Here is a 12,807-nt window from a genome sequence, read left to right on the forward strand (position 1 = left end):
AAATCAGCTTTCCTGCTGGCACAAACGAAAACTAGAACAACAAAACAGTACATACAAACACAATTGTAAACTAAGAAGCCATTTAGGAACCTAAAGCTGTACACCGTCCTCGGATTTTGACAACGCTCGCTCCTGAAAAAAATGACTTCGGATTTTGTTGACAGTACTACGTGTAAACATGCTATAACGTAATATTTTTAGCATCTGCACAGAAATCAAATTTGCAACCACGTCATGATCTTGTTTTCGTCTGCTGGTTGGTTTGGATTTCGTGACATCCTAGACAGCCAACTGAACGCTTTGAGTTGTCTCTGTTGCATTACGGGCCCCTCTAAAGGCCTGTCGACATGTAGACCCTTTGCGGCGTTCTTCTAACGAAGTGTTGAAGATGTGATTTTCTCCCAAACTCGAATGTAAACACGCTGAAGTAGTCATGGTGACAGAACTTGCTAGTGTTAAGCCCTTCAGAAAATGGTGAATGGCACTGTGTAGACCACGCCCCACCTCTCCTATTGGCTATTTGGCGTTGGTAGGTGAGCAGGTGGAGGGGGGGGGGTTATAGGCAGGTCTCGTGACCTCGTGATGACCTTTAACCCTGCTGCCAGGCATGCCGTCTCCCTGTGCTCCCTCTTTTCTTCTCTCAGATGGTTGAAGTTCGATCAACACCATCTATGGAAACAAGTGACATCGACACAATCAAGTGCAACTCTGGAACACTTTGGGAACCTTTCACCCAAAAATAAACATTTTGTCATCTATTCTTTCACACGTGCACCACTGTTTAAGATTTGTAATGTTTTTAAAGCCTCTTATGCTGACCAAGGCTGGATTTATGTATCAAAAATAGAACAGTAATATTGTGAAACTATTTAAGACTATTTTGTGTGTACTATTTAAGAAAACTGTTTGAATATATTTTAAAATGCAATGTATTCCTGTGATATCAAAGCTGAATTTTCAGCATCATTACCCCAGTCTTCAGTGTCACATGATCCTTCAGAAATCATTCTAATATGCTGATTTGCTGCTTAATAAGCATTTCTTATTATTATCAATGTTGAAAACTATGGAAGCCCGTTTCTGCCACTGAATAAAAGAATAATAAAAAAAGGTAATTGCGACTTCGTTATATCATACAATTCTTAAGTCAGAATTGTGATACAAATTGCCAATTATGATTTTTTTTCCACAGAACTGCAAGTTTATTGACTTCAGAATTGCGTGATATAAACTCGCAATTCTGAGAACACAAGTCTTTTTTCCCTTAGAATTGGACTTCATTTCTCGCAATTGCAAGTTTATATCTCATAATTCTGAGAAAAAAAACTGAATTGTGAGATAAAAAGTCAAAATTACCTTTTTTTTATTCAGTGGTGGAAATGGGCTTCCATAGAAAACAGCTAATGTCACTTTTTATCAATTTAATGCACCCTTGCTGAACAAATGTATTCATTTAAAAAAAAAAAAAACATACTGAGCTGAAACCTTTGAACAGTACTGTAACTTTACAATATTTAAAATATTAAATTGAAAATATCAAGCAATTATCCCAGCTGAATAAAAGTGTTAATTTATCAAAAAAATAAAACTTGTGTAACTTGAAAATATTAAGCACTTAACGCGTCCTTGAAAAAAAGTATTCATTAAATAAAAGTATGAATTACTTTCAAAACAAAAACAAAACAAACACATTTTCTGACCTTAAACTTGTGAATGGTAGTGTAACTTATATATCTTACTAGAAAATATATCGCACAAGACTTCTGGGAAGGCTCTGAGTGACTTAAAAAAACTCAATGAATCATGTTTTTTTGCTACTGGTTAATTTAAAATGAATTGGGCTTCCCGACCGTACAGTTTCACAGAGCAAGCTGTCTCATTTTGCGTAATGAGGGCACACAAAACTCCCAGGCAGGCTGCTGACCAGAGGAGGTGGAGGTCCCGAGGGGGGAAAGTCTAGGGGTACGCTGCCATAAGAACACTACGGGCTCTGTTGGCAGCTGTGGAGCGAGCGGGGCATTCCTGAGCTCACCGCAGAGCTGCCCACTGCTTCTGCCCGTCTCTCTGATTCAGCCTGTCTGCCTGCCTCTCTCCTGTCTGTCTCCCTGCACTCCCACAACACAAAGCTGTGCTTGTCCAGCACCGAGCCCACTGCACTGAAAGCCTCTGTGTCAGCCCTGAGAGAAAAAAACACTCTTTATGCAAAGAAAACCTCCACTTCACATGGGAATGCTCACTGCATTGATCCCGCGACATGTGGATACAAAGTAACGCTCCTTTTTGTCTGAAACTGATAGTCACAATATTTTCTCTTTTGAAGATTGTTGTGTCTGATGCGTCGTCCAAAGCTCCCACCAAAGAAACACCCCAAAAAGTTCAATTAAAATGTTGTGGAGAAGAAAAAAATGTCTTCAAAAGGACTTCGAAGGACTTCAAAAGGCTTTTTGACCTTTTGAATGAGTGTCAGACGGGACGTCCTATGGGGGTTTCATAATCCTGCCTTGGTCAGCATAGATCCAAACCATTTCCTCAAATTCCGTTCTCATGGATTGGGGATAAAATCAGAGGACTTTGTCACACAGATTGATAAACAAACATAACGCAATCCTAAAAACATCCTTATTCATCAGCTCGTACAAAAGATGAGTACAGAGTATTCAGATATTAAAACGTGTAAATATCTTTAAATAACAGTGACAGACTACTTAACTACTACTAGACAAGCAGTTTCTGTATTCAGCGATCAACATGTTAATATCTTTACATAATGTGAATTATTTTTTGAAAGAGGTTTCTTACGCTGGCCAAGGTGCATTTATTTGATAAAAAATTTAAATAAAACTGTAAAACATATATATTCTGTAATATTACAGTTTAAAACAACTGTTTTTATTGTAAGAAATATTAAAATGCAACTTATTCCTGTGAGGGCAAAGCTGAATTTTCAGCAGGTATTACTCTATTCTTCAGTGTCACATTATCCTTCAGAAATAATTCTAAAATGATGTTTGGTGCTCAAGAAAGATTTCTCATTATTATCAATGTTTAAAACAGTTGTGCTGCTTAGTATTTTTGTGGAAAATGCGATGTGATTCTTTGATGAATAGAAAGTTCAAAACACAAAAAACAGAAAGCACTCTAAATGTCTTTACTGTAACTTTTGACCAATTTAATGCATCCCTCCTGAATAGAAGTATTAATTTCCTTCAAACAAAACAAACATCTTACTGACCCCAAAATGAAGTTGATGTCATTTTAATTTTTGGGTGAACTAATCCTTTAAGTGCAGTATTTATAAACTGAGCAAGAAGTGGACACGTACCTCCAAGAGCGTGTTCAGTCATGCTGAGACACAGAGACTCCAAACGGTTATTGATGTCAGGCTCAGTCACAGGCCCCTGTAAATCTACAAAATGACAAACAAACGGAGTCAACTTCAACAAGTTATGACAATACACAACACATAACGAGCCAAGTGAGGGCTACATGACACTGACTGATGTCTTGATATACCAAACATAGAAAGAAAGTGGTTATTTGTGGTTGCCTCATGTTTAGGACAGAAACAGTAGAAAGCAACAGCAAATCAGTAAATGGTAACAGCACAAAATGCAGGCCAGATCTGAACCTGGATCTATGATCTATATTTTTATCAGATAGTTTACCCCAAAATTTTAATTTGCTAAAACTTTAGTCCCGCTTAGGTCATCCAAGATGAGTTTGTTTCTTCATGGGAACAGATTTGGAGAAATGTAGCATTACATCACTTGCTCACCAATGGATGAATGCAGTGAATGGGTGCCGTCAGAATGAGAGTCCAAACGGCTGATAAAAACATCACAATAATACACAAGTAATCCACACCACTCCAGCACATCAATTAATGTCTTTTGAAGCTAAAGCTGTGAGCGTGTAAAAAAACAAATCCACCATTAAGACCTTTATTTAACGGCACCCATTCACTGCAGAGGATCCATTGGTGATGTAATGCAAAATTTCTCCAAATCTGTTCAGTAGAACAAACAAACGCATCTTCATCTTGGATGGCCTAAAATAAATTGAAAGTAAATTTTTGTTTTTTGGTGACTACTCCTTTAAATGAAGCATTCCCTTGGAGCAATCAGGTGTTAAGTGTTTTTCTCAGAAAAAAAATAGATACCGATCACCCTTGCTTGGTTTAAACCATTAACCTTAACAGTTACTAGCCCAAGCCATTAACCCACTCAGACCTTGACCAGCAAGAGAAAAAGGCAAACAAAGATTAATTTCAAACCTCTCAGAGCGTCTCATTCACATCCTAGTCATTATACTACATTATACTTGATCAATAGTTCAAAATTGCGACCTCAATTTTCTAAATTCACAGCCATTAAGCTTGCAAATTCCGATCGTGTTCATAGTTCCCTCAGTAGTACACTGGCCTACAGTGTGAGCTCTGTTCTAAAGAGTAGCTTCAGTCTCAATGGGGCAGAGTCTGACTGCTCAAGACTCCTGCAGCGCTGTTCGGGCTGGGCCCGCCCTTACTGTGCTCGTCTTTAGCTGAGTCAACAGCAAACGGGCCTTTGAAAATCCCTTGTGGGAAGGAAGAGCTGAGTTAGGCAACCACGGGCTGGACGGAACAGACAACCTGCTATTTTTAAGCACCAAATCCTGTAAGGCCCGTCAAGTCTCTCTCTCACAGTGCTCCCTCTTTGTTGCCGTTGAATTAATCAAGGCATTAATGTGAACACATTCGGATGGGCGGCAATGAGAACACAAGGAAGTCGGAGAAGAAAGTGCCAGGCATGCTGCACAAAGAAAGTCATTGTAACATACAACCTAGCACACAAAAACACTGTACACACTCTTGTGCACAGCCTCACTTTCGTCTCCGAAAGGGGTCGAGTAAATCCATGAGAACGAAGCAAACTAAAGGAAGTGAGTTTCAGCTGAAGTCAGAGTGGAGCCACAGACAGAGAGGAACATCTGTCTACTCTGAATGTGTGTCAGTGGAGCACGCAGAACAGAGAAGCCGGAAAAGATTTGCTTTAAATGCGTGACACTCTTTCAAGTCAGAAAACTGTCTGTCTGACCACTTAAGAAATATTTTTTATTTTCTTAGTGCAATGTTTTTCCATATCTTTATTCTTTCAGTGCGGTGCAACATTATATTTCAGTGCAATGTCTTCACTTCAGTGCAATGTTTTTATACCCCCATTCCTTTGTATCATGTATATCTCTTTTAAGTTTCTTTTGTCTATTATGTACCACACACCTTACGCAGAATATATATATATACACACAGTATAAAAAAAACACAAGATAAATACATATTATAACAGATAAAACTAATATTTTTATCTCATTTTTTTATTAGATTTTTTTTTTGTTTTTTGATGACATTTTCTATTCTAAGACAGTTTAAAGGGAAATATGTTTTTATATGGTGGTTAGTACAAAAGTCTAGTTTAGGAAAAAATTTACTAATATTTCCAAATTAATCAATATTTTTTAATGCAGCACAATGAACTGCACACTCAAACATTTATTACTGATTTTCATGCACAGCAATAATTAAATAAATACATAAACACTGTCCAATTGAAGAGACAAAGTTTAAGGTCATTAACAAGCATTTTTACCCTCAAGCTCCTTAATTGTAAGGAATCTTTTAAGTCATCTGGGGGGGTTTTGTGCTTTGCCTGAGCAGACTGTGAGCCACACATGATCAGTGTGTTTGAGTTCTTGTCTCTTACCTGTTTGCTGGAACATGGCCATGGTGTGTGGGTTGGTGTGGACGGGTAGCGATCGAGTCCTCTGAACTGAGCTGTGGGTGCGGCTGGGCATGCTGTTACTGCCCCCTGGATTGGCAAACCACAAACCCTACCACAAAAACACACAGGCCAGCCAAATTACAATCACATCATACAACAATCTGTGCTCATGTTCATTAAACTAAAGATCCATGAAAAACAGTTTCACCTGATTATGAAGCCTTGTATTGTTCTAAAAATTAAATGACCAGTACACATGAAAACACATCCTTTCTCAATCATTCAGTGTTCAACGTATGACTTTTCTTCTATAAAACTCTTCTATATACAAATGAATTAACTAAAACATGTCCATGTCACTTTTCACCATAATAAAATTCGATTTTTAATTTTAATTTTATATTTTTACATTTAATTTCATTTTATTATATTTTTGTACCATTACGGATTTTTTTTTGGCACTGTAACATGATCTTTATGAAAATTAAGAATATTTACTGTAATCCGCTTCAACAGTTTTGTAATTCCCATTATTCTCATTAGTTGTAATAAAATCTTTTTTTTTACTTTATATGCATAAATTACTTACAATAATTGTGTAACTGTGCAAGTGATTTATTACTGTAATATAATTTTTTTTATTTTTAAAATGTATGTCATACACATACATTTATTTTACATTATGGTAATGAGAAATTTGGACCAGGGGCAATATTTTCAATTGATGTTTTTTTTTTGGGTGATGTATCACTCGGACATATAACTGATCATTTAGTACGATTCATCCATTCATGTAGTGATCTGATGTGAATAAGTTCTTCTAACCTGCATATCCGACTTTCATTCACTCTTCCTCTCACTCCCTTCATCTGACTCCCTCTCCCCCTTTCCTGGCCCTCCCGTACAGAGGAGCAGGGAAAAACAGGAAATGCCTGTGCACTGTTCTCACTGCCTCTGACTAGCTCCCTCTCTCTCACTCTCTCTTTCTTTCTCTCCTCTTCTTCTCTCCCCTCCCCTCTCTCTCTCCTCCCTCCAGTCGCACTTCTCCCCAAATATGACTCATCGGCTGTTTCGCGCACCTAACCCCACCGTCCACAGACTCTGAACCAGGGAGGCAGTTGAAATTTCCTCCCATTGTAAACGTGCCTAGAAAAATGTTTGAGCAGACACGCAAGAATGCCAGGTTATCACTGTGCTTCCAAAACCCGATCCTCAGTTGTTCCATTCAACAGTGATGTAGGATTTCTGGAATGCTGTAAATTGCCTCCAGCTCCATCCACTTCAAAAACTAGAGCTCCCTTCATTTTGAAGTGGTAATAGAGTCATTTAGGCTTCGGGTTGGGTGTTGTTGAAAGCCACCTTAAGGGCACTAGGGCACGTTTGTGAAATGACAGACCTGTCTTCCCTGCTTCAGGCTGGTAGGGGTGCTGCTGCTGCTTCGAGGGGTTGGTCCGAACAGGCCGGTGGTACCCAAAAGGATGGGTCTGACACCAGGCAAACTCCGCATCTGATACTGGCGCAGGTTCCTCCGGGTAGGAATGCCGCTGCCTACGCATCCCGTGGTTGGGAGGGAGTTGGACTGACCATAACGACTGCTGAAATGAAAAAAAAAAAAAGACAGTGTCAAAAAATACCACTCGGATGCTCTGATGCGATTACAGAAAGAGAAAGCAACTTAAATTTTTTTTATCAAATGTACTAAACAAATAAGTATTATTTATATATTGAAATATAATACATCATAATATATATGCAGAATTAATTACATAATTTTTATACATAATTATTATATAGTGTGATATATATATATATATATATATATTTATATATTAATGCCTTACATAAAATAATGCATCCCAAATAATTCCTACACACACACAGTATATTCCTTTCAAAGAAATTTACTCATATTATGTTTTCTTTAAAAAAAAAACTTGACAGCCCTAGTATCTATTAAAAAGCTGAGAACAAACTCATGTCTTTGGTATGATTTTGGCAGCAGTAAAAAAACAAGTCTGTGTAGGTGTCACAGGTTGCCGTGGGAAGAAGCTGGAAGGAGCACAAAGGAGGCAGATAGTCAAATGAACAGAGTCTCTAATAAAGCCACATTGAAAAATAAGAGAACACAACCTCTTTGCACGGCATAGACAGGACAAAGAAAAAGAGGAAAGGCAGGGCTATAAGTACTAAACCAAACGAGGGACTAACGAGTAAATTAATAAGACACAGATGAACAAAATGACATAATCAGGAAACTAGGTCGCAGGGGTACAGGCCAACTGAAAACACAATTAAACTATAGGACAACAACCAAACATAACCCTAACAGTAGGAGGGCCTTTTTGTATTGACTTTCACAATGGGGGATTTTAAAGTTAAAAAGTTTGAGAACCACTGATGTAGAAGTGCATCATGCCTCATACTGTGGCATAAAATAGGAGATTCCTGTTGAGTATCATATGCTCTATTTTCAGGCCGTGATGTAATCCAGTAGGGAGTGACGGCAAACCGTGACTCATGGTCCTAAACACATCTGTGTGGTCTGTGGTTTTTGATCATCATTAAAGTATTAGTCCAATAAATAAAAACACAGATGGCAATAATTCTGCCCTAAATCAATCAACGTATCTGACAGAGTAAACCTCAAAAAGACCCTTGGCTAATGTTCTCAGTCCACTGCATGACGTAATTCGGTAAAGCTTGAGCAACAAACCTGGTTTTGTCGGGAAACATTGCTCTGCTAATCAGATGACAGCTGTCATAATGAATAACTTCCACTGAATTTTACTCAATTATTTAGAAATATGTGAAGAATAATGTACAGTCAAATATCATAGCAATTTATTTTGAAATAATGATTATCTGACTGCACTTTGACAAAATCATTTTTTAGGTGAAAAGACTATAGAGTGATAGATTTCTGGTTTTCACAAAAAGTACCAATATTGACCAATCAAAATCAAGTATTCCTGATTTTATAAAACTTTATAATGTTTGAAAAGTCCTCCATAGTGTCTCAGGCAGGCATTTAAACACCAATAAATGCACTAGATGGATTTTTTGAAAGGTGAATGTGTATTTTTTAGATTAAACAGAGGGTTAACTCTTCAATAATATCAACCCAAGGGTTTAAAAGCATTTAAAAGCAGCGTGTTAACAAATATTATGTGATTTTGGAATTACTTTTATAGCATCATAGCCTCATCATGGGATCCTAGACAGAATCCAATCAGAACAAGGTTAAATTGTATTTTGACCTCCAACATCCAGTTTACCTTCTTCTCTGTCCTGTTAGGTCCAGGAGAGTTTTCCGTGAAATTGACCGGAACTGTACCTGCACCTGCTGCTTCCAAGACAACAACCTCTTCTTCTGTGTCTCTGTGAAGGCCTGTGAGAGGTGAGAGACATCAGAGCAGTGAGAGACTCAGGATTTCCATTCCAGCTCAACATACTTCACACCTCATAACTGATCACTTCAGAACTGTGCCTAATGGGACTATGTCTGCTTATTCTAAAATTTAGTGTGTAATTTGTTCCGAAGTTTCAATAATAAGGATAATACAAACCAGAAAAGGGAACTGTACGCTCGCCATCTGCTGACCTCAACAGTCTCACATGAGAAACTAAAACACTTTTTGTACTGTGATTTGGATAAATCTATCTATCTATCTATCTATCTATCTATCTATCTATCTATCTATCTATCTATCTATCTATCTATCTATTTATCTATATATATATATATATATACGGGTAATTGACAAACAAAAATTGGACTCTGTCCTCTGGTGTGTATGGAAGCCCGTTTCCGCCAATGAATAAAAAATAAAACAAGGTAATTGCTTTTTATCTCAAAATTCAGACTTTTTTTCTTGCAATTCTGACTTTTGCGAGTTTATATCTCAGAATTGTGAGTTTATATCTCAGAATTGTGAGTTTATATCTCAGAATTGCGAGTTTATATCTCAGAATTGCGAGTTTATATCTCAGAATTGAGAGTTTATATCTCAGAATTGAGAGTTTATATCTCAGAATTGCGAGTTTATATCTCAGAATTGCGAGTTTATATCTCAGAATTGAGAGTTTATATCTCAGAATTGCGAGTTTATATCTCAGAATTGCGAGTTTATATCTCAGAATTGCGAGTTTATATCTCAGAATTGCGAGTTTATATCTCAGAATTGCGAGTTTATATCTCAGAATTGAGAGTTTATATCTCAGAATTGCGAGTTTATATCTCAGAATTGCGAGTTTATATCTCAGAATTCTGAGAAAAAAAGTCAAAATTGCGAGTTTATATCTCAGAATTGTGAGTTTATATCTCAGAATTGCGAGTTTATATCTCAGAATTGCGAGTTTATATCTCAGAATTGCGAGTTTATATCTCAGAATTGTGAGTTTATATCTCAGAATTGCGAGTTTATATCTCAGAATTGCGAGTTTATATCTCAGAATTGCGAGTTTATATCTCAGAATTGCGAGTTTATATCTCAGAATTGAGAGTTTATATCTCAGAATTGCGAGTTTATATCTCAGAATTGCGAGTTTATATCTCAGAATTGCGAGTTTATATCTCAGAATTGCGAGTTTATATCTCAGAATTGTGAGATAAAAAGTCGGAATTACCTTGTTTTATTTTTTATTCATGGGCAGAAATGGGCTTCCATAGGTGTGACATAGCAAAAATGTAGGAAAAAAAAAAACTTAAATAACATGAGAAAAATGTATCTTCATTCTTAGAGTTACAAATAGCATGAGAGAGGTTTATCTTCAATGTTAGAGGTTATTATTATTATTAATAGTTTTTTTTTTCATTTTTCCATCACACCATAGGACACATTGATATGTCAACTACCCATATATACAGTGTATATATATATATATTAATTAGTATTTATTAATATTTTGAATTACATTTTATTTTTATATTATCAGTTTTTATTTTTATATTATTATTATCTTTTCTCATGCTTTCGTTTTTAATATTTCCATTTAGCTTTACTTTCTTTTTATTTATGCTTTAGTTTTAGTCATTTTAATGTTTCCACTTAAACTTATGACAGGCAACATTTCTAATTTTTGTTTAAGTTATTTCAGCTTTAATTACCAAATATTATTTTAAATAGTTTTAGTTGTGGTTAACAATAACAATACTGGTTGACTAACCATTTTACTTCCATTATTTGACACTTTGGAACAGGATATTCAACAAGAACATAATTGTATCCAATGGGAATTATAAAAAGCAGATGATTTTTTCCCAATAAGACCAAGAACTTTCATGTATTAAGAAATTATTAAAGGATATTTCAAGTTGATGAACACTCACCTCATCGATTAGGCACTTATCAATGAGCTGTAGGTAGGAACTAATGTTCTCCTCATCCGACCCAGAGACGAGGAGCTGTGTGCAAACTGTCACAAAAACAGAAAGAAAGAGTTAAAGTCACATACAGTATTTATTAAAAAAACTTCTTACACAATGCCAAACTATATTAGTTCAGTATCACTTTCAATCTCGTATAGTTATGGAAAACTCAGCAAGAGCTGAGGGAAGTAAATTACATCATCTCTGTCTGACATCTTCTGACCCATTTGTCTGTCTGTAAATGGAAAGTGGTAACCTAAACAACATTCCTAAAAGCCTCAAATGATTCTTAGATGACGGGAAGAACTACGTATGAACCTTTGCCCATGACGCGAGTGAACTGAGCGGGGATGTCTCCCTCGGCTATGACCGTGGAGCTGCCCTCCGTCTCTCCTCCACCCAGGTGGGAACTGGCGATGCTGCTCTTCCCCTCTGCGCTCAGCAGGTGGCGCTGTGAAGACTCCTCTGTGCTGCAGGCTTTAATGGGCGTCTGGATGATCTGGTGCAGCTCCTGCAAAGGAGCACGTAGATTCCCTCCCTCCAAAATGTCCTGAAAGAGAGAGAGATGACAAATGAATGGATGCGAGCGTAGCTGTTATATTCAAGGTTGCGGTGCAGCATTATTTTGGACGCTTCCATAAATTCAATACGGGCAACTGTCAGGTGTCGGGATATTTCAGACATGTAATGAGGCGGAAAATGACATGTGAGGACAAAATAAAGGTCTACCAAAAATACGAGCATGTTTGTTTCCCCATCGCACAGTGCGACTCTAAACAGGGCCGACACATGCGGGACATTAAAACTTTAAATGGATCCATCTTTTAGGAGGAGGTGTCTGATTACTGATGCTACAAATGCATCGAGATGGAAAGCTTGATGAAAAGGTTGCTCTGAAATTAGACATCCGGCTCCTTCCTGTCTCTTGTTGTTTCAAATATTGAATTAAATAGATGTGTCCTTGAATTAAATAGATGACATTTAATAATTAACACATATACAAATTGCCTGTGAAAATGATAATGGCAGAGGTTTGGGCTTCAGAGGCTAGAAACTGAAAGGTTGAAGGTTCAAACCCAAATCTGAAACGGTGAAAAAAAAAGTATCCACAGTATGAATGACTGCAAATGTAAAGTTTAATAGGACTGTTCACAAAAACTATGGGTTGAAATAAACTGAGATGAGGAAAGAGAGGCTCTGACCTTCTCCAAACAGCGCAGCACATTTTGTCTGTCTTTCAGCTTCTGAATACTGATGATGATCTTGTGCCGTGCCCCTTTGGTGACTTGCTATATCAGAGAAAAACGAGATTTAAAACAAAATCTGACATGCTACATGACATAACATATCTCATACTATGCAAAGCTGCTACAATATATAAAATGTAAAAATCTATATATGCACATACATGATGGAGACAATATATACGATTCCCCTACATTTCACACATAAAAACACAAATTGCCACAAAATTGTCCTGCATGCATTATTCCACAAGTAATGGCCACCAAAATGACATGTCATTTGTCAGAAATTACCTGTATTGGTGTCAAAAATACAGCAGGCTACAAATTATTTGGAGCTAAATGTTGTTAGCAAACTATCTAAATAAAGACATTGTAATTGATTTCCAACCCCTGCATCACATAAATAACTAGAAGAGCCATTGAGTAACTGAGTCTTTTG

General features: G+C 37.0%; 1 protein-coding gene across 2 annotated transcripts in view; it reads right to left on the reverse strand.

Moving 5' to 3' along the window:
* Window positions 1-514: 514 nt before the first annotated feature.
* LOC306886515 (protein Smaug homolog 1-like) overlaps window positions 515-12,807 on the reverse strand; it is a 42,594-nt gene continuing 30,301 nt past the window's right edge. Inside the window, exons 5-12 of one of the 2 annotated variants that reach the window (XM_079443676.1) lie at window positions 12,324-12,410; window positions 11,440-11,671; window positions 11,083-11,168; window positions 9,029-9,141; window positions 7,150-7,345; window positions 5,736-5,862; window positions 3,323-3,406; window positions 515-669 (exon numbers count right to left, since the gene is read on the reverse strand). In XM_079443676.1, coding sequence (XP_079299802.1) covers window positions 641-669; window positions 3,323-3,406; window positions 5,736-5,862; window positions 7,150-7,345; window positions 9,029-9,141; window positions 11,083-11,168; window positions 11,440-11,671; window positions 12,324-12,410 — 954 coding nt within the window. In that variant the 3' untranslated portion in view covers window positions 515-640. Of the gene's footprint in view, window positions 670-3,322; window positions 3,407-5,735; window positions 5,863-7,149; window positions 7,349-9,028; window positions 9,142-11,082; window positions 11,169-11,439; window positions 11,672-12,323; window positions 12,411-12,807 lie in introns of both variants that reach the window. The other variant, XM_079443675.1, reaches the window with a different exon arrangement.

Source organism: Barbus barbus, assembly GCF_936440315.1.
Source record: "Barbus barbus genome assembly, chromosome: 20".
NCBI lineage: Eukaryota > Metazoa > Chordata > Actinopteri > Cypriniformes > Cyprinidae > Barbus > Barbus barbus.